The 21,793-nt window shown below is 41.8% G+C and overlaps 2 protein-coding genes across 5 annotated transcripts; both read right to left on the reverse strand.

Annotated features, from left to right (window-relative positions):
• Positions 1–1,506: 1,506 nt before the first annotated feature.
• On the reverse strand, positions 1,507–21,598 carry LOC145439599 (amine sulfotransferase-like). Of its 4 annotated transcripts, XM_080317106.1 has the most exons (8): positions 21,273–21,598; positions 12,964–13,143; positions 9,786–9,899; positions 4,366–4,475; positions 3,905–4,046; positions 2,812–2,930; positions 2,609–2,750; positions 1,507–1,720 (listed from the first exon to the last, which is right to left on the reverse strand). In XM_080317106.1, exons 2-8 carry the CDS (start codon positions 13,127–13,129, stop codon positions 1,608–1,610), a joined length of 906 nt encoding a protein of 301 aa, XP_080173232.1. In that variant the 5' UTR covers positions 13,130–13,143; positions 21,273–21,598; the 3' UTR covers positions 1,507–1,607. The 4 variants fall into 4 exon arrangements, with proteins under 4 accessions (XP_080173232.1, XP_080173231.1, XP_080173230.1 ...); XM_080317105.1 differs by lacking the exon at positions 21,273–21,598 and having other exon boundaries at positions 2,812–2,927; positions 12,964–13,744; XM_080317104.1 differs by lacking the exon at positions 21,273–21,598 and having other exon boundaries at positions 12,964–13,734.
• Positions 15,421–21,284, reverse strand: LOC145439597 (amine sulfotransferase-like). Its single transcript, XM_080317103.1, has 7 exons — positions 21,002–21,284; positions 19,230–19,343; positions 18,139–18,248; positions 17,312–17,453; positions 16,818–16,936; positions 16,618–16,759; positions 15,421–15,945 (listed from the first exon to the last, which is right to left on the reverse strand). The coding sequence occupies exons 1-7, from the start codon at positions 21,213–21,215 to the stop codon at positions 15,833–15,835; spliced, it is 954 nt and encodes a 317-aa protein (XP_080173229.1). The 5' UTR covers positions 21,216–21,284; the 3' UTR covers positions 15,421–15,832.
• Positions 21,599–21,793: the final 195 nt, after the last annotated feature.

Here is a 21,793-nt window from a genome sequence, read left to right on the forward strand (position 1 = left end):
GAGGGGCATTTTGTAGGTTCTAGGTTGTGCGGGGAATGAAGACGCGGAACGAATCGAAAATAGGAAACGAAGAAATAATATATATTCATATTGAAATGAACCCGAATATTTTCGGCTGACACTCGTCAGGGTAATCGCCAGCAACTAAAAGAGAAAATACAATGTTCTTGTATATGGAAGTTCTATACCTAAGGTGTAAATGACCATCGTAGTCGAAACACCATGTATGCCCAACAACGTCTGCAAGAAAACACGTCGCTCTATCAAACGACCGAAGAAAACTGCGGATCCGTATTCCGTCGGTTACGCGACAGTAGTAGAGCATATTGTCCATATTGACCACATTCGAGTCGAAATACAGTAGGCTTACCATACGACCTCTTTTAAGAGGATTTGTCCTCTTTTTTGACTTTTTTGAAAGTGTCCTCGGAGGACGCCCTTTTGTCCTCTTTTTTGAGATTTTGTCCTCTTTTTTGAAAATTTAGGTCAGATTTAGAGCAAATTGCGAGTGATATGCCGCAAATTAGCACAGAAGTGACGCTCCGGCGGGTATTTCGGAGTGAAAACGGTGATTTTAGCTCTGAGCGAAAAGATGACCTTTTTTTTATTTTAGTCAACCGATCGCAAAGTGGGAAAAATTCACCGGTTTTTGAGAATTCTACTCCGGTTTTGCAAGTTGCAAATTTCTGAAAAAGTGTCCTCTTTTTAGATTTCCAAAATATGGTAAGCCTAAAATACAGGCAGTTTCTACTAAATAGATACTAAGCAGCCCTCGAGATTACCGGACCACGATCTGCTATATCGATTTCGATGCCGCCTAATTTTGATTTTCTATTACTTATCATTCAGTGTACAATTGTGCAATGTACATTGTACAAAAATGTTCATGCCTCTTCTCTACATCGCCTAGGCTAGGGGCGGGCAACATACGGCCTGAGACAGGATTTTGCGCGGCCCGCAGACAGTTTCCGATCTTACATGATAATGTGGCTTGCGGCCACAATCTCGTACATACATTTTCGACCATGAGCATTAACAAGAAAAATCTGCGTTCCAATCTTACTGATGTTCATGCGCAGTCTTTACTAAGGGTTTCTATATCATGGAGCCAGAGAACTCGAAGAACTTGTTGATAAGTTTGATCGACCACTTCAACATCTATTGAAGTACATTACGGTAATAAATTTATTGAACACTGTTTAGACTCGAGGTTTACATTAAAGTACATTAAAGTCCTTGTATAGACCTAGGTGGATAAATACGCGATTAAAATATCGATTGAGCAATCCGGCCCGCCATGTTGGCTACATCATCTTCCTATATCAGGCCCGCTTAATGGAGAAGTTGCCCTGGCCTAGGCCCCCAGGTGGGTGTCTGATTTCGGAGACTACTCCTAGTCCTTCCAACACCTTCTTATCTTTTCATGGTATCGCAATCTTGTGGTGTTTTGAAAGGATAAAAGGACAAAACTCATCCCAATTACGAATATTGTTATGACTACTGAGATGCGTTTCGTGGGGAATGCCTCGACTGCATAATTTATTGAAAAGGTGTGGACTCGCAACGCCGTAATACATATAACTCGATATAATAACTCAGTATTATATCTACAGGGCGTAAGTGAATGCAATATCAGTTCCGGCTAATTTTTCCGTCATTTGTCGGTCAATCATCTCCGATTGTGCCACAGTGAGGTGATCTTTCCAACTTCCAACTTCTCCTGTAAAAATGGAGAAAGTTTGTCTGATTTGAACGGCCAGCATTCGCATCAAGCCAAGTAAAGTGGGAGTGTCACATTCAAAAATACATTCACATATAATAACGATGTCGGTAACTGAGACCATCCAGCAGATTTGGACAGGAAATTTTCATCTTTTCTAGATTAGATTGGAATTCGAATTATGGGCTGGCTACGCAGTTTTCATCCAAATTTGATTAGAATTAGATTGATCGAATTCGCAAAGACTTGGAAATTGAATTAAATTCCGAACTAGAAAGAAATGCAACAAAAAGCAAGTTCAAATCAAATTTGAATTCATTCTCGTAATCATGAGAACGGCAAATGTCTGTACAGTTGTACACCTAGGTTGACTCGCTTTGCACGATACAGTTCTGTAGCGTTTTTAGTAAAACCAGAAATTATATTAAGGAAAGGAAAGGACGTAGTTTATTTTTGTCCTTTATGTTTTTGCGGCATATACACCGACTCATGATACACATACACACGATCTGCGCATATGCATACCATGAGTGCATGATCTGCATATGCCGCTGGACAAGGAAGTGCAGATGTAGCCTTTACGCTTTCTTAGTCATGCACCACCCCTCCATGCTATCCCAGTAATGCATGAGCGCCAAGCAGGGAAGCCATGGATACCAGTGTTACTAATCAGGTCTTTGGTCTGACCCGGCCGGGAATCGAACCCACGACCTACCGATCAAGAAGCCGGACGCTTAACCATTACGCTATCTTGTCTATTAGAATTAAATTTAAAGCATAGAAACATGCCACAGATTAGAATTAAATTATCGGCATTTCCCTCTAATTGGGGAACTAGAATTATCACATATATTGTACCGCTGCGAGTGCTTCTCTACGCGAATATACCTTTACGAAGATTCTGCGTCCTTACACCCGCCGCGTTTTTCATCGCCGATATCGTGCATCTGTCGGACGTTCTTTGGACGTCATCCTCACTCAATTGCACTTCAAGAAATTCTGAAATCCTTAGAAGCTCGGACGCGAAGTCCTGCGATGTATGCATGCTTGTTACTCAAGAAAATCAACAAGCAGACAGAACCAGATGTTACCTTTTTTAACGATTCGTATTCGACTAACAGGATATCTTTGTTGCGTTTTATCTGCTTCATCCAACCGGTCAGATGCTCCGGGTACCACTCTCCCTTACCCACCCCAGTGGGGTGCTCTCCTATTAAGATAAGAGGTGGTCAAACTAGTCAACGTTTTAATCAAGTGCGAAGTACAAATTTCTTCACGAGAACAAAGTAGCAAGCACCGATTTCTAAAGCACGTCAAAACAACGTCGAGTGCATGGGGATAGAAGTTGAGAAGGTCTGTAAAGTACTTGAGCAAGTATTCCGAGCGAGATGGCGTAATGGTGGTGCGTCCAGCTTCTTGGTCGGTAGGTCATGGGTTCGAATCAGACCAAAGACTATAAAACTGGTATCCGCAGCTAAGATGACCTTACTAAAGGTCGTATCGCGTCTCCGTCGTCAAAGCATCTCGATGGTGCAGGTGAAAATGAATACTCAAAACTATAAAAGTGAGATTGGCTCGTGACTCGGAGCCTTGTGACTTGGTAGCAACTCTGACCATACGTCCTCCTTTTTCAGGAAATAGAAAATGTCCTCCGAGGACACCTAAATGTCTTCCTTTTTGATAATTTGTCCTTATTTGCAGCTTTTACAGCTAGGAAAATGGACAGGGTGAACTGAAAATCGGCAGAAATGACGTGAAATAGGTAATACGGACGTTCGAGCGGGTTATTCGGGAGTCGAAGGAAAGTGATGACCTTTTGGCGCTTCTTCGATATACGTCCGGGATCGAAACAGTGTTCCTCATGACAAAGGCAAAAAAACAACAATTTATTTTGACGTTTATACAATTGTATCGTGTTCATGGGAAACACTTGCTGATGTCATGTGAAACACTGTTTCGATCCCGGGCTTATATCGAAGAAGCGCCGACCTTATTTTAGTCAACACCAAAGAATTAACGTAAAAAGTGAGTAATTCGGGAGTCGAGTCAAAGTGATGACCTTTTTTATTTAGTTTACTCAAGGTTTCCAGTCAATATATCAAAATTTGCTATTTTCAATTTCGGTCATCTAACTTTTATGATTTGGTCAAAGTGACGGGGAAGTGTCGAAACAATTTTGAATACCGGCGGTGTACTTGTCGAAAAATTCATTCCAATCCTTTCCCAGAATAGCATTTTTCTGTTCTTCCGTGTACATTCTCAACTTGGTGGCGAAATGGTACCAAGAAACGGCCTGGTCCTTTGGATTCCGGTATACGTAAATGACCTGAGGCAGTACGAGAAATAAACAAAGTACTTCGTAGTCTCGGGAATGTACGGATCCTGTCGATATACTCAGTTATCTCTCAAGTATTATGTGTGGAGGTGTTCAAGTCTAGCTAACGATACAGTACGAGCTTAAAAACAGTTCGGACTTGCTTCAGACATGATACATCAGTGATACCTGAGTATATGCTACAGGGCCGAATTTGAGTCGTTGTGGATGATGATGGTATTTACCCAGCATTGTGTTCAACAGGGTGCGTTCTCGGCATGAACCGACACTATTCACCAAGTATAAAAGATTCCTCATAATAGTACCCCACCTTTGAATTGCTTTTTTTCAAACTTTCGAAGTTGAAGAGTTCCGCGGGCACGTGGGTGAAAAAGAATTTTCGAGGAATTGGAAAATTAGGGTAAACGTCGAACTTCTTTCCTGCGGAAAAACATAGTCATTTAACGGCACATGCGATGCCACCACTAGATTGGGGACTAAACTTGTACAAACTACGAATCTATGGCAAATTGACGGTCAACTAAGCACTGCTTTTCATGAGCAGACCAGCCTTCAACGCGCTTACAGAATTACCGCCTTAGTAGATTTGGTATTGCGTCCCAATGCCAATCTCCATAACAATGAAAAATTCGAGGCTGATTGTGGGAGTTCCAGGGCCACGAGCGGAATAAAATTTATATTTTCGTAATCAGTTCAAAGTCAGCTTTCGATTGATACCTGTTTCACCAAATTTAATGCTCGACAAGCCGGTCAAAAATGACCGTCAAATTGCCTGTAGCCAAATGGAAATTGTGACGTGATACAATTTCACTGAGGCGTGAGATTTGCCTGTGTCGACACCATATAGGACACATTCGAGGCTGATTTTGGCGGGTTCCAGGACCACGAGCAGAATATAATTTTTATTTTCGCAATCAGTACCGCGGTAGCTTTCGATTGATACCCGTTTTATCAAATTTAATACTCGACAAGTCGGTCAAAAATTACCGTCAAATTGGCTTTGACCAAATGACCAATCTCACTGAGCCATGAGATTTGCTTACCACACCATATAGGACACTATGGTTGAACTATACAGACTGCAGTCGTCCGGTCGCGATGAAGTGTATCGGAATATCGAGTTAACTACTGTAGCAGACCGCAGGTCCTTTTCATTCGGTGTCCCTATAGTTAACGCCATATATCTGTTATGAAGGAAATATACTGTATGCTCGTACTAGGATTTTACCCTATAATGACAACTATCAGAACTCTACTATCTCTTCTAGTGTTGCGCAAGCTTCATAAGCATTGTTACGCCAAACATAGTCCTAGCTAGAGTGCTGCCTATTTCCTTCGCTAGAACCAGGGATATCTATAACTTAGATATCCCTGACTAGAACTTTACCAACCCGTTCTCATTGGCTAAAGCTTACAATCGCATACATTGCTACGCATTTTCGGGTATAAAAACCCACGTTTTCTCTGTTACGGTCCTTGAGATCTGAGATTCACCTCAGCGCCTGACGTACTTACTCTGCAATACATCCGACCGAGTGAACTTGTGGGCTAAGGAATCACCAGCCGCAAGACAGTAAGTCGCAGTTCAGCTACGTAGCTCCAGCACGACACAACCGCCTGTTTCACTACACACTGAAAAGTCGCACATGCTCAAGCGATACATGCTCATTGCTCAAGTGTCGCATATGCTCAATTGTCCCCAAGCTCATTTGTCCCCATGCTCAAATGCCACCATGCACAAGTGTCCCCATGCTCACGTGTTCACATGTACAACATATGTGACCATGACCATGCCGATCAGTCCCCATGCTATAATGCGTCAGCATGCAAAAGTGTCGCACACTAATCTTTCCCCATGCTCATATGTCCCACTGGTCGTGTTTCACCATGCTCCTGTAGGCTATCAGTATCGGTTTATTATTATTTTCATCATTTCAAAACACCACAAAACTGCAATACAATGAAAAGATAGAAATGTGTCGAAACGACGTGGAGTAGTTTTTGAAATCAGACACCCACATTGGCTTAAGCGATGTACAGAAGAGGTATGTGTGGAAGACCTAACATAGTGGATGTAAAGAGATTCACAATCGTTTTTAGACAGCTTTATTTCTGCGTCCTCACGGCAGCAAGTTCAGACCACAGAAGAGGTATGTATTGTCGTGGGTCCACCAAGTGTCCATTTCACGTAGTCGGTGCTAGACACTTGGCGGCCCTACAAATAACAGTATACATAGTACTAACTATAACAATCATCACATACACCCCTAATGGGTGGGTTGTCACATATGCACATTGCAAACTGAATGAAAAGTCAAGAAGATAACATAACAAGCAAGCGACAAAATGAGATGGCATGTCGCGGAAGGCGAGATCGTTGTGTTAGGTTGTGGTCCGGTAATCTTGATGGCATTCATCCATGTGTCCCCATCCCATGCTCATGTGTCCTCATGCTTTAGCGTCGCATGCTCAACTGTAGTTTTTCATATTGTTGCATACTCAAATGTCGGGCAATCGACTCAGAGATAGCAATGGCGGCAAGAACACCACACAACAGATATCCGGTAGTCTCCTGTCCTGCAGTAGTCTGGCAATTATTTTTTTTTTCAAAAATGCCCAACTGTAAACTAAAACTACTCACTTTACAAAATTTACAACTAGAACTGAAACTAAAAATACTCACAAATCCAGTAGTTAGTTGACCGTCAACTGACTACAACAGTGTTTCTCAACCGGGGGTACGCGAAGCATTTTCATGGGGTCCGCGAAGCCTCCAAATTTGGAAAATGATTGATAATCTATTTTTTTTCAAATGAGTAAAATCACAAGGCAGTTTTGCTTCATAACTGCTAAAACTTCAGTACTCCACTCATATCAATAGAATAGCCGTCTGAGAAGAAATATCCTACCGTGCATACATAGCCTACTCATTTCAATTGCCAAAATTACCAATAGCTTTCTGATAAAGACATATTGATGTTTAGAGATGTGTTGTAAAAATAAAAAGTTGGAGTAGTAACGTCAATCAGGACGACTTCGAAATGTTTGCTAAACATTATGGATTTGAAGTTGTCCGTCTCAGCAAATTAGTGAACACTGAACAGGAACACTGAATTTGAATTAGAAAATCCAATTTTCCAGATCTGTTCAAATAAAGCAGTGGTTCCCAACCTGTGGTACGCGTACCACTCACTAGTGGTACGCGAAGGTCTTCCAGGTGGTACGCGAGTAGATTCTGTTTTTTTTTTTGACCGAAGGAAGTTCAGGTATCAGTTATCAGTTCAGACTTTAAGTTTTTTGAAGCCGTCGTCGTCGTGGGTAGGGGTGATCCCACCAATGACGGCCTACGACAGGGGTGGCCAACTGCGACCGCATGCGGCCATAGAAGGGAATTTGTGCGGCTGTGGACACGTAATTCAATTAGTATGCGTGGGCGGCCGTCGACATGCAATTTGAATTTATGAATTGACTCCCGATTTCGTGACATATTTTAATTAATCTTGAAATTTTCTTCGCGCTGCGCGCGATTCGTTGTGTCTTTTTCGATTTAAATAAAGTAGGTCCCTTTGCAATTAGAGCCCCACATTTCAGATTCGAGGACTAGAGGAAAATGATGCACCCCATATAGAAATATACCAACTCGGGAATCGTGTACATCTCACTATACCGACAATCCTGATGGGGGGTCAAAAAATAACAGCATGCAGCAAAATGATGATGCACCCGAAGATGCATCATCATTTATAAAACTTGCCCAAAAATTTCGAAAAAATACCCTCATTAAACTCTACCGGTGAATCTGACCACATCCGTGGGCTGAGAAAGGATAAATGCTTGATAGCAATATGTAAAACTACTAATATTAATCACGAAATTCATTAGTAAATCTGAAAAAGATTTCGCGCTTCGCGCGGCAATTCCTGCAGCCCCACAACATCACCAGTAGCCACTCGCGATTTTGGTGCGTATAGCAAGCCTATATGATTAAATAGATTAGTTCGGAGTTCACCGGAAATGGACATAGACACTATAACGTGGGTATTGGGCATCCACCTATAGTTAATCACGACGATGCCCTGAAATGCGGCCGAGGGCTACATGAATAGTTAAAATGCGGCTGTGAATGGGAAAAAAGTTTGGCCACCCCTGGCCTATGGGGAAGAGATCTAGTCGCAAAGCATCGGGATTCTTACCAAACCAAATTCGGTTTTAATATATTTGACTACACGAATTCCAAATGGATCCACTACAGAAATCATATACTGCACCTTAATGGGCAGTTTATTTTCTGTTTCGCTGCCTTCGGCAGCTCAACCCGGTGGATACATTTTTGACCGCCTTTGGCGGGCGTAATTTATGTAGGTGGTACGCGAGCACTGCATAAAACCTCGAAATTGTACGCGGGTGGAAAAAGGTTGGGAACCACTGAAATAAAGGAATTGAAACGTCGCCAAGGAATCTATTTTCTCCTGTGATATATGTAACCACTATTCCGGAGTTACTTCACTATATGAGCTGCTAGAACAGTGGTTCTCAAACTTTTTTAGAGACGTGCTTTCTTACAGTTGATTAGATAAGTCTCAAATATGAAATTCGCACTATAAATATAGCAATAACTATGGAATGGAGGTAAATCGCGCGGAGCGTGAAATGTTTGTTCAGTTGACCGCCGCATCGCGCCCCTTTCAGATGCTCTCACTATTTCAACTGCGGTCCACTATATGCGTGGTGCTGGCAGCATAAAAAAATCAACCCAAAAGCCGCATGCTCCTTGAAAATTTCACTTGCTTTGTTACAAGACTTTGCTCGAATATTTAGTGACTCTCTGCTGTGAGCTTGACGCGCAATCACACATCATCAAGGGCGAATTAAACCACATGTAGGTAGTCAGCGAATGATGCTTATTCAACCATTCAATGAAATTGATATCGTTGTCTGATGTAAAAATCTAGCAGGCGTACAGGCTCAATCTTGATTTCATATGTTTATTGTATCATAAAAACCAAATACGTGCGACTGGGGTGTTCGCTACCGTTGTATACCTTATTATTAACGGGGGTAATGTCGGTAGCAAATATTGAAACCCGTTTTACACTCTGCCCAATATCAACGTAGCAATACTCAGACGCCGAATACATTGTCCGGTCTGGCCTAGACCGTTAAGGCGTAAGCTAAGCTTATATTCCCTTGCAAGTCCTTGGACATCGAAATTGTTGACAAAGCGACGGAAGATATTGATTTGATGGGATTATTATATCATTTGATTGTCATACACTTGGGGACGTTTAGAACGCCAATACGTACATCAGCATTGTGACATTATGTGGCCCGAGTCGTCGCTAGGTATTGTGTACGTACGTTAATATAGGCTATCACTTCACTGAAATGTGGGGTTGGAATTAGCAATATGACGCCACGTGACGTCATGAGGTTCACGTTGGCATTCACACAGAACCTTTCAAAACGGTTCGCGTTCACACGAACCTGAACATTTCAGAGGTTCACACTATCCCTTCCCTACTAGAATGGTAGTTTTGTTTGTACAAGTCTGGATTCGCCGATTTGAAACTTCCTAGCGTAAAGGTGAATCCCCACGTGCATTGTGCAAAGTGCACGCATCAATGACCTCTCAAGAACTTGTGTATACTTCTGTAGCACGCTATTGATCGTTTCCTACTGCTGACTTGCGCAATCGCGTACAAATATATGGAGCCGGAGAATTGAACTTACTGGAGCTAGTTTCCAAGAAGTGTGCCGTGAAAGGAATCGTCCGGGAGCTCTCTAACAGGCTTTCGTTGCTGCCGTACAGGATTTGACGAACAATCTCCAAGCACCACGTTGTTCCTGCACAAATTTGCTGCCTATGTTACGCATTAGTTACCATACCACAGGGTTTCAATTTGACCTCTGCATTGAAGTTTGGTCCTAGTCGGAATGGTACTAATGACACGATTCTGTTGATAATGATTTGCCGTTTTATACAGTGGCGTAGCAGTCACTTGGCGGTTCTGACTCTGCGCCAGGGTGAGATGGAAAATCACGAGCTAATTAGTTGGGATCAAGAGTGGCATCGGTGGGTGCATGGCCTACTAAAAACACGGCCTTACAGTCTGCCTATTGACCTGAAAATTAAGAGGCCAGTTCTGAAAAAGTGTAAATCTCACAGTTATACCTACGCATATGGTAAGTAGCGCGCAAGTCAAAACCACAGTGGATTCTGACTAGGATTTATTGTCTTAAGATGATGGAATATCGTTTTAACACGGAAACAATCATTTTAGTCCCAAAACAGCTGCTAGTCAGGTGGTCAATTCACGGATATTACTGCAAAAACTCGTGCGGATGAATACAGTTGTAGTTGTTGTTGTTGAAGTCAAGACATTTGTAGTTGTTCGGGTTGAGCCGTGTGTTGCTGTTCGTCGCATTGCACTTGTTTCTTTCGCTATGTAGAGTATATTCACGAGCTAAGGGTCAGTATAATCATTTGATAGGCTAGTTAGCAATCAGGTTACTGTTCCTCGACAGTGCCAGCGGTTCAAGTTGACGCGAAGAACGTCGTGTTCGAACGGCTCTATTGTAGTATCATAATCTGCTTGCTCGCTAACATAGTCTTGGATACGGTAGTCTATTTTGACGAATTGTATAACTGGTAGCGTTGGTTCTACGACATTTATAATGACGAAGGCATGTTCATTGTAACTGCTTCTATAGAATTTCATGAATTGTTGCAAGGCTTGGATAGGGTGCTGTGCCAGAATACTATTTTACTTCAGTGATGTATAATTTGTTAATATTCATTTTCTAGTGTAGTTAATAGGCGATGGTTCTTAAGTGTTGTGTGGTTGGGTGTACTTCTGGTCTGGATATACTACTGCCAAATCTGCCAAAGTCTCAAGCAGGAGATCAGCATGTTATATACTATGAGCTATGTTTGGAAAACTTTCCGAAAATCAAAAATGCCATAAAATCTACAGTCAATTGAGGGTGCAGATGCAACATAATGGGATACCTGTGCCTTTACCAACATGGTTCCGCACAAGCAGAAATACTCTGTTCAAAAGGAAATGCGAGCTACTAAACTTCCCAAGCTATTTGGATAGTCTAACTGATCCGGATGCCGAAGTAGATATTTTGGAGGAGCTGCGTAATCTACGATACCACAAGGCTGTCAATACTCTGGCATACTCTGGCAATATGATCCGGTACTGCTTGCTTTTACGTTCTATTTCTTGCCAAGCGCACAAGACACTTTTGGAAACTTTCCCTATGCCATCTTTGAGCTGTTTGCGAACAAGACTAAAGGGACTATTGATTTTTCAAAGGCCATGGAAATTTCTGAGGATGTTATCGTGATGGTGGATGAAATGTATCTGCAAAAAAAGTGTGCAATATCATGGTGGCAAATATTATGGTGCTGCTGAAGATGGAAATCTTTACAAAGGCGTCATAGTGATTATGATCAAGGGACTTGAAAAATCGCTTCCTTTAGTCCTACAAATTTTACCAGAAACACAAATTTAAGGTGCCTGGTTAGCGCAAAAGCTGTCTGAGTGCATCACGAAAATCTCGGATCTAGAATTTAATATGAGAGGTATTGTTTCTGACAACCACAGTACCAACGTTCGTGCTTTCAATACACTGTCATCGCAGTTCGGTGAGTTGTTCATTTGGTGAAGAACATTCGCAACAATCTACTGAATGCTAGGAGATTTTCCTCTCCATCATTCTATATTAAATGTGGCGATATATCCATAATTAGCCCTGCTGGTTATATTGCATGGCAGTTGAAGTGTAGCCTAATTCCCGAATGGCTCCAAAGCTAACAAAGGAAGCACTACATCCTGGCCACAACCACAAGCAGAACGTCAACCTGGCACTGGCTATCTTTGATGAAAAAACCATAGCAGCTTGCTCCAAATACCTTTCAGATAAGGCGGATACCTCAAAGTCATACATATGTGGTGGAGTGTTGTAAACAGCAAGCAGAGGTACTCCCCCAATAGTCTTGGTAATGCTGTCATTCTGCGGACTGCACTGAGTGTAGCTTATCGCCCACGACTGATGAAACCGAAGAGGAATATGATGAATATTTCAGTTTGGTGGATAGGGGACGGTTGACTGTACCTGCCGTTCAAGTGGCCCATTTTGTATTTGATTCCTTCGCAGTTCTAGATTCGGCTAATCAGTTCATATCTAACCTTTGCACTGTTCCTCTGCGCCGTGCAGCTATACGTGTGTTGAAAGTTGTTTTAGGTAAATCACGAATTGGTTGCAATATACGTAGTTAAAATTGTACAAATGTCGCGTTCAAGAAAATTGTGAACATTTTTTACAATAATCAGCAAAAATTTGCGAATTCCTCACTCAGGGAAGACTAAGTTCGCCAATTTAAAGAGAGGCAAAGGCAAAAGAAGTGATGGTCCTGTAAGGCTGTGATATTTGTCTTCGAAGGCTCTAATTCAAGAGTTTCTGCACCCATTTTTCTTTGATTATGCAAATTTTGTTCCTAATTTTTTGTTATATATTGCTGCAATAGACTGTTTTTACATACATTCTGCACTGGTGTGTTAGTAGAGTACCAGAGACAGGTAGCAATATGACAATATCGCATTTTCTGACCAATTGAGTGCACAGCTGGTAAGGATTGGAAAGTAGACTTTAGGCCTCTTAATTTTCAGGTCAATAGGCAGACTGTAAGGCCGTGTTTTTAGTAGGCCATGGTGGGTGTTATCGACAATATGTTGCGAGTGACAGAAGGGTAATTAGGGTGGAAGCCGATCAAAACCCTTTTTTTAGTCAACACTACAAGATTTCCAGTAAATATTACAAAATCAGCTGTTGTCAATTTCGATAAACTAACTTTATGGTTTTTAAAAATACTCCTCCTTTTTACTGGTATTACCCTTACCTGTTTTCGGGTAACTAGCGACGATTACTGAATTTTCCGGTATTTTCCAGTCGTTCATCATGAACTCCATGCATTCGGCCGAAAAAAACGGCAAAAACAGTTTTCCCCTACATTCAGTCGCCGCGTTGCCCTCCTTGTTTTGCGCGTAGTCCGAAATCTCTTGCATGACGCGCTTGATATCTTCGGAAAATGTAGGCTGACTAGATCCCTCCATTGTAGAAATAGGCACTGGCTATTAGACAGCGACTGTCCACTGCAAACGTTAAGTTACCGCCACGATGGCTGTGTGAAAAAGCTTTCAATTTTTTTAACTCGACAATAGATAGCTGACCGCAGTAGATTAGTTACTACGGAGGCACTCGAGGGAAATGTTTACAGTGCTAAGGTAACGCGGGGATATTTGGATATCGCTGACGTTACGAATACCGAGAGTGCTGTACAGCTACACATGAAATAATTGAGAGATCGATCGATGGAAATATATCGACATAGACCTCACCTCACCAAGCAGCTACTCGATTTCGTTATATTGACTGGAAGAGGCATATATGACATTTGATTCCAATGTTAAGCAATAAACGGGCTTCTGATGTACAAAGCTATAGCAGTAGCACCATTCCTCACAAGTTATCTCGTATTCAAAGCAACACCACTGTATCAGCGTCTGCTGAGCACGCCCCAGTACACGTGCTGTAGATTGCTGGCGGCTTCGAAACTACAATACTGATTTGTCGTGCGTGACATTTGCAATGGAGTCCATTCGGACAAAAAATTCGCCAAATGCAATCGCCGTAGCAGTATGTGATTATCATGACAGATATCCACGGAAACAAACCGCTTAGTAAAGAATTCGAGTTGAAGAGACTCCTGGAAGTACATATAACTTCAATATACAAAGAAATAATGTATTCATATTGAAACAAACCTGAGTATTCAATTCAATTTATTGCTACAATTTCCATCATTCCATTACACCACAAGAATGTGTCTGTGTTGAAGTCGACTATCATAAATTTGACCAATCCTGATTATGTCGGCAGAAAGAGTTTCTATACAATTTTAAATTTTTCCATTATACCGCTATAGTCACTTTGTTGCATGCCGTTATTTCTTGACCTCCCATCAGAATTGTCGGCATAGTGCAGCGGTTCACAAACTGGGGCGCGCGCCCCCTTGGGGGTCGTGCAAGCATCTGAATGGGTAGGGGGGGGGGTAGAAGCCGCTTGAGAGAAACGATGTTTCTTGGATTCCGAATGAGTCTAATTTGTGCTGAAACTTCCAAGTTTCAAAAATGGCAATAATCCAAATTATATTTCGATTTTAAATTTCATAATTTCGTCGTACCATCCACTTACTGATGCTAGATTTTGACTGATACTAAAATAAACCTTGCACCTATCAGAAGATATCCCTGAATGAAGTGTAACTGGTAAATGCGCGTTTGGAATGCCCCACCAGAAACAAATTTCTTTGGTGAGGATCACACAGTTCCATGTTGGTATTTCTATAGGGGGTGCATCATTTTATTCAGCTGTTCGCATCTGTACTGTGGGCCTCAAATTAGAAAAGGCCTTACTATATTAAAATTGTAATCACAATGAATCGCGCAGGGCGCTAAGAAAATTCCAAGATCAATTTGAATCTCACAAAAATTCTGGAGTCAATTCCTAAATTCAATTTGCATGTCGCCGGCCGCCAACACACACTTATTGAGTTACGTCTCCACGGCCGCAGGTTGGCCAATGACCACCCCCGTTCTAGTCGTTTAAGCACCTTCGGATCTTTTCCTTGTATCGCAATCTTGTGGTGTTTTGGAAGAGATGAACTTATTACTTATTAGTAGGGCAGTTTTTTTTTTTACCTAAAAAAAATAACATTTTTACCTAAAAAATCAAAATTTTTACTTTTTTTGACCTAAATAAACTGAATTTAGACCAAATTTTGACCTAACGTATGCAAATTAGATGTTTTCCCACGTAATGTTAAAATTGTACCACTTTCTTCATTTCTGGTTGGAACTGACTGTCCTAACGAAGTAGTTAGGCCTGAAAAAACGTTTTTGGCTTAGAAACAGGCAACTTTTTACATGAAAAAAACAACGTTTTAACGAAATCTGGCCCTTATGAAGAATTCCAGTGGTTACAATATGAATTATGGTAGAAATAATTAAAATATTTTGTAGTACAACGAGAGATACTTTCCTACATTCTTGGGTAGAAAGTGCACGTCCTTACTAAGAAGCTTGCCAAGGACGTTCAACAGCGGGAGTTGTTGGCTGACAACACTCAAGTTGTGCATACACAGCTGGTGCTGGTGACACTCCGTGTTGCTTCATTCTGACAATGTTGTCTACATCACAATTTTTCATCATGCGCTTCTTAATGTAAGAATGATGCAATGCACAAGAAGTCTTTCTTCATTTAGGATATTGCGGTACGTTGACCAAAACACCATGTCTACCAATTATTTGTTTTATTTGACCGTTTATGATTCACAATGGGCAGACGATCAGCCGTTAACAATGGTAGGCCTATAAAATAGGCTAAAAGCGGTAAAGTATCAAATTATAAGTTCACCGACAGTGCGAAATCTACAATGCAAACAAAATGCAGACGTCAAAATTTTTTTGACTTTATGAAAAATTTTGACCTAACGCTACAATTTTGACAAAATTTTGACAAATTCTGACATGTCAAAAAAAAAACCGCCCTACTTTTTACCAATAAACTGTAAAGACATCTCAACTCAATTATGAATATTGTCATAACTTTTCGAGATGCGCTTAGTGGAGAATGCCTCGACTTCATACTTTATTGGGAAGGTGTGGACTCGCACAGCCGTACATAACTTAATGTAATATATATGATATCTACAGCGCGTAAGTGAATGCAATATCAGTTCCTGCTAATTTTTCCGTCATTTGTCGATCAATCATCTCCGATTGTGCCACAGTGAGGTGATCTTTCCAACTTCCAACTTCTCCTGTAAAAATGGAGAAAGTTTGTCTGATTTGGACGGCCAGCATTCGCATCAAGCAAACTCAAGTGGAAGTGTCGCATTCAAAGACACGTCCACGTAATAACGATGTCGGTAACTGCGATTCAGCGGATTTGAGTAAATAATAAAAAATCGGCTTTTCTAGATTAGATTAGAATCAGAATTATGGCTACCAAGTTTTCTTTTGAAATTTGAGTGGAATTAGAATGATCGAATTCGCAAAAAACCTGAAAATTGAATTATATTCCGAATTGAAAAGAAATACCACAGAAATCAAGTTCAGTTCATATCGAATTAGAGTTCGTTCTCGTATAAGCATGAGAGAATGACAAACGTCCGTAAACCAAGCTTGGCTCGTTTCGCGCTATACAGTTCCCCTATAGCATTTTCAGTAAAACCAGGCATTTGACTAGAGTTTAAATTAATGCATATACCCAAGTCAAAGATTAAATTAGAATTAATTTACCAGCAGTTCGCTCTACAGTCAAATTTGACTAGAATTATCCAGTTATCCAAGTCTAACCTGCAGTACAAAGAATATATCCGAGCCTACGCAAAAGCTGTGACGGTTCATTGACGATACGGTGGGACAAGTCCTGCATCTGATGTAGCCTACTGTACGAGTGTACGTGCTTCCGTATGTATGCGAGTATATACCTTTACGAATATTCAGCGTCTTTCCGCCCGCCTGTTGTTTCATCGCCGATACCGTACATCTGTCGGACGTTCTTCGGATGTCTTCCTCACTCAATTGCACTCCCAGAAATTCTGAAATCCTAATAAGCTCGGACGCGAAGTCCTGCAATGTACGCTCGCTTATCACTCAAGAAAAACAAGCGGACAGAACCAGATCATACCTTTTTTAACGATTCGTATTCGACTAAAAGGATATCTTTGTTGCATTTAATCTGCTTCATCCATCCGACCAGATGTTCCGGGTACCACTCTCCCTTACCCACTCCAGTTGGATGCTCTCCTATCAAGATAAGACGTAGTCAAAGTGGTCAACGAATTACGGGAACAAAGTTGAAGTAGCTATTCACAAGATATGTCATATAACTACATCAAGTGGAAGTAGAAAATAAAAAGGTTTGAAAAATATTCAAGCAAGTAGTCTCAAAAAGTAGATTTGGTGGAGGGGTCGCACACATTTAATGGATATAATCGGAGGTGGCTGCTATCGAAATTATAAGATGTGTCTACACCAGCAGTGTTCCTCACGGACCGGTACGCGAGAACCACTAAGACGAAGTAAGCCTAGCGTAGTAGTAGGCTACTTCGTCACTGAGGAGTGGGCATCTCTATAGTCACAGGCCTATAGAGATGTCATTAAGAGGTGGGTGTCTTCTACCTGCGGTGTACTTGTCGAAGAATTCATTCCAATCCTTTCCCAGAATAGAATTTTTCTGTTCTTCCGTGTACATTCCCAACTTGGTAACGAAATGGTACCATGAAACGGCCTGGTCTTTTGGATTCCGGTAAACGTAAATGACCTGACGCCGTGCGAGAAATAAACATTGAGTCAAAGTGTTTCGGACTCTGAGGAATGTTAAGGGCCCGGTGGATATACTCGGGTATCATTTCCGAGGTCATATGTTGGAGTCTATCTAACGCTAAGTATATCATGTTTTAGATATCTTGGCACTCAGATTTCGCAACTATCACCTCAAACACATTCGACATGAGATATCCGCGATATTGCAGTGTCAACCAGATCCAAGACATGACACTTAATCGTTAGGGACTTGAACACAATCCAGACATGATACTTGAGTGCTGGAAAAACTTGAAAACACCTTAGGTCAGAGTTACTCTGGACGTGCTACCTCAGTGATACCTGAGTATAATGTGAGGATGAATGTTTAGAGTCGTTGTCGATGTGTAAATTGGATTCAGAGATCGACGGAGATGCGCTACGACCATACGGTGATCTGGTCTGCAGTCCCGTTTTTTCTCCTCCGTGCTATCCGTGGATGCTGAGCGCCTAGCAGGATAGCCACGGATACCGGTTTTCAAGTCTTTAGTCAGACCCGCCTGCGGATCGAACCCACGACCGACCGTACGCATCACCATTACACTATATATCGCTCGGATTCTTTGTCGATGATACATTATTCAGTGAGCATTGTTTTCAACAACAACACTACCCAGTAAAAGAGCCTTCTAATAGTTCCTCACCTTCGAATTGCTTTTTTTCACACTTTCGAAGTTGAAGAGTTCTGCGGGCACGTGGGTGAAGAAGAATTTCCGCGGAATCGGAAAATTAGGGTAAACATCGAACTTCTTTCCTGCGGAAAGGATCGTCATTTACCAGATGCCATCGCTTGCTTGGGGACCACAACCACACTTGGACAAAATACCAATACAAAAACTTTTTGAGTAGTTCTAGTTCTAGCTACGTCACTGTTTGTTAGTGATGATTCTGAGCTAGCAATGTCTGCAAGAACATCACATGACAGAACACCGGTAACACTATTCACGCTACACGTTGACGTATGTTCTTTAGTTGTTTGGTTGAGATACCATATTTTGGAATCGGGAAAGAAGGACACTTTTACCAAATCAAAAAAGTTAGTTGATCAGTCAGACTGAAAACAGTCGATTTCGCTATTCTTGCTGTAAAATTTGATGAGTTGATCAAAAAATAAGGTGATCACTTTCGTTCGAATCCCGATTTCTGCATTTTCTTTTTACTTAAATTTAGTGGTGTCGACTAAAAAAAACGTCACTTCCGATCGGACCCCGAATTACCCGCTCGAAGGTCCATCTTCGCTATTTAGCGTCATTTATGTAAATGCTCTAAAAAGGAAGAATTACCAAGAAAAGGGACGATTAAGCTTCCTCACACGACATTTACAAAAACCTGACAAAGGAGGACAAATCCTCCTAAAGGAGAACGTATGACAACCCTACTGTTTGGCAACTAATTTTTGTCTAAATTCACTGACTGGAATGACAGTTTGCACACTGCACATAGTGCACAGTGTGCATGACTCCTCTTTACATCGCCTAGGCCAAGGTGAGTGTCTGATATCAAAGACCTAGTCGTTTCGACACCTTCCTATCTTTCCATTGTATCGCAATTTTTGTGGTGTATTGAACTGATAAAACCGGACCGATTAAAAATTTCTAGCGTATTGGTGAATTCCAATGTGCACGCATCAATGATCTCAAAAGAACTTGTTTTTTTGTACTTGTGTAATCTGCAGTGTAAGCACATGACTAGCGCGATCGCGTACAAATATATGGAGCCGGAGAATTCAACTTACTCGAGCCAGTTTCCAAGAAGTGTGCCGCAAAAGGAATCGTCCGCGAGCTTTCTAACTGGCTCTCGTTGCTGCCGTAGAGGATTTGACGAACAATCTCCAAGCACCACGTTGTACCTGCACAAATTTGCTGCCAATATTACGCAGTACTTTACCATTTCGCACGGTTTCAAATTGGGTAATCTTGGTGCTGGCGACCATCAGAGCGCAAAATTCAATCAAACCACTCTCAATCGAAAGCTAGCCTACTCCTCACTGATTCCAAAAATACTAGTTAAAATCTGGCCCAGGCACTATAGAGCACCCCTAAAATCACCCACAAAGTTCGAAATTTCCATTGTTCTGAGCAAAAGGGGCACCCGAGCTGGATGCCGATTAGCGTATCGTACCGATTGTGACGCCATTGAGCGTCTATGCGAAGTTGAGCTCCCCGTGACTCGTATAAATCGATGTAGTTCGAGTAGTTTTCGTATTTCGCGGCGTCGCGTATTTATAAATTCGACAACGCAAATGATAGCACAGAAGCCAACGCATATCGTAGAATTTACTATCAACGTGTACTTATTTGCACTAACTGGCCAATTTACAAATCAACTATAGTTCCATTCGGGTCTTGATGGTTCATAAATTTCATTGGAATTGACAATATTGGAACGTATTTTTCAGCGTTGCAACTACTCTGAGTAAGTTGCGTCGCATCAATCGCTGTAAACGCGAATACGTTCTATAATGCAAGTACTTTCATATTTCGTGTCGCGCCTTTACAAATTTGGCCAAATAGAAACGAGAACCGGCTGATAGACGAAAGAGTTCGCTCTTCGCAATGCGACAGTAGCCTATAGTTCTCGCACAACTCATTCAGCTGCAAGTCCTAAACGGCATCCCAACCAAACCTAAATGGCATGTTAACAGTGGTGTGTGATATAAGTGGACTTGGCCTCCGACGGCAGGTTGTTAGCGACAATACATAGCCAATAACTGTATCACATCAGTCGGAGTTCGGATTTCCTGGCGATTATTGCATTTCCGAGACTGGTTTGAATGCGAATGCGGAAAGGGGCGAATGCTTTGCGAGATGGTAACGCAAATGCATGATTTTAAACCGCCGAGCATCGCAATTATAGGTACAATTTATCAAACTATGATGCACTAACTGTCTCGTGATTAGCCTGTTACACCTGGTGTACTCGCATTTAGGACATATTCGCGTTACAGCGATTGACGCGTCGGAAAATGATGATTGATACGCCGGAAAATATGTTACAATATTGCCAATTCTGAAGAAATTTATGACCCACAAAGAGCCGAATGGATTGATCTCCTACTTGCATCTACATTAAATTCAACGGTGATATGCGTGGGCTTCACTTGTATTATCGAAATTCGTAATTGCTCTATGACGCTAAATACGAAAACTACTCGACTTCGCCGAGACGCCCGATGGCGTCGCAATCGGTACGAGACGTTAATCGGCTATTGTCTAGTCATCTAGTGTCTACCGGTGATACCATCGTTGAAAACAATGCAGATTTCGAACTTTGCGGGCGATTCTCGGGGGGTTACAGTGCCGGACCAGATTTTAAGTTATATTTTCGAAATCAGCGCGACAGTAGCTTTCGATTGAGACAGGTTTAATCAAATTTTGCGCTATGATCGTCAGCACTAAGATTACCTCAATTTGACCTCTGCATTGCGATTCGGTCTTCGTCGGAATTGCAATGAATGACAGACAATACCACGAGTCAGATAATACATGCTTTGCTCTTTTACCTCACCTGTTTTCGGGTAACTAGCGACGATCACTGAATTTTCCGGTATTTTCCAGTCGTTCATCATGAACTCCATGCATTCGGCCGAAAAAAACGGCAAAAAAAGTTTTCCCCTGCATTCATTCGCCGCTTTGCCCTCCTTGTTTTGAGCGGAGTCCGAAATCTCTTGCATTACGCTCTTGATATCTTCGGAAAACGTAGGCTGACTAGATCCCTCCATTGTAGAAATAGGCTTTGGCTATCACACAGCGACTGTCCACTGCAAACGTTATGTTACTGTCACGATGACTGCGCGAAAAAGCTTTCAAAATTCCTTCACTCCGACAATAAATAGCTCACTGTAGTAGTTTAGTTATTACGGAGACACTCGAGTGAAATGTTTACAGTGCTAACGTAACGCGGGGATGTTTGGATGATTCCTGGCGCAACGAATACCGAGAGTGCCGTTCTCACGAAATAATTGAGAGATCAATAGATAGAAATATGACGACACAGACCTCACGAAGCAGTTACTCGATCTCGTTATTTTGACTGGTAGGGGCAATGGGCACTGGGCAGTTAGTCACATATGACATGTGATTTCCAGGCTTAGCAATAAACGCGTTCTCATGCACCAAGCCCTAGCTGTGACGCCATTCTTCTCAAACAATCTCGTATTCAAGCCAACACCATTCTATCAGCGTCCGAGCACACCTCAGTAGTCAGTACACGCGCTGACTCACACTGATTGCTGACGGCTTCGTAAAAACAATGTCTCGCATGACATTTACTATCTCCAAATCATCCATACAGTCGAAG

The sequence above is a fragment of the Botryllus schlosseri genome, chromosome 5 (assembly GCF_051294905.1).
Source record: "Botryllus schlosseri isolate E-star chromosome 5, Bs_hap1, whole genome shotgun sequence".
In the NCBI taxonomy this organism is placed as follows: domain Eukaryota; kingdom Metazoa; phylum Chordata; class Ascidiacea; order Stolidobranchia; family Styelidae; genus Botryllus; species Botryllus schlosseri.

Coding starts and splice junctions, on each gene's coding strand:
- LOC145439597 (XM_080317103.1), bottom strand. CDS start 21,215: ATGGAGGGATCTAGTCAGCCTACGTTTTCCGAAGATATCAAGAGCGTA. Junction 17,454..18,138: donor TGAAAAAAAGCAATTCGAAG/GTGAGGAACTAT, acceptor GCACGGCGTCAG/GTCATTTACGTTTACCGGAA. Junction 15,946..16,617: donor GACGCTGAATATTCGTAAAG/GTATATACTCGC, acceptor CCATTTTTACAG/GAGAAGTTGGAAGTTGGAAA.
- LOC145439599 (XM_080317104.1), bottom strand. CDS start 13,177: ATGGAGGGATCTAGTCAGCCTACATTTTCCGAAGATATCAAGCGCGTC. Junction 9,900..12,963: donor CGCTAGTTACCCGAAAACAG/GTAAGGGTAATA, acceptor AAATTTGTGCAG/GAACAACGTGGTGCTTGGAG. Junction 4,476..9,785: donor CTTCTTGGAAACTAGCTCCA/GTAAGTTCAATT, acceptor GTTTTTCCGCAG/GAAAGAAGTTCGACGTTTAC.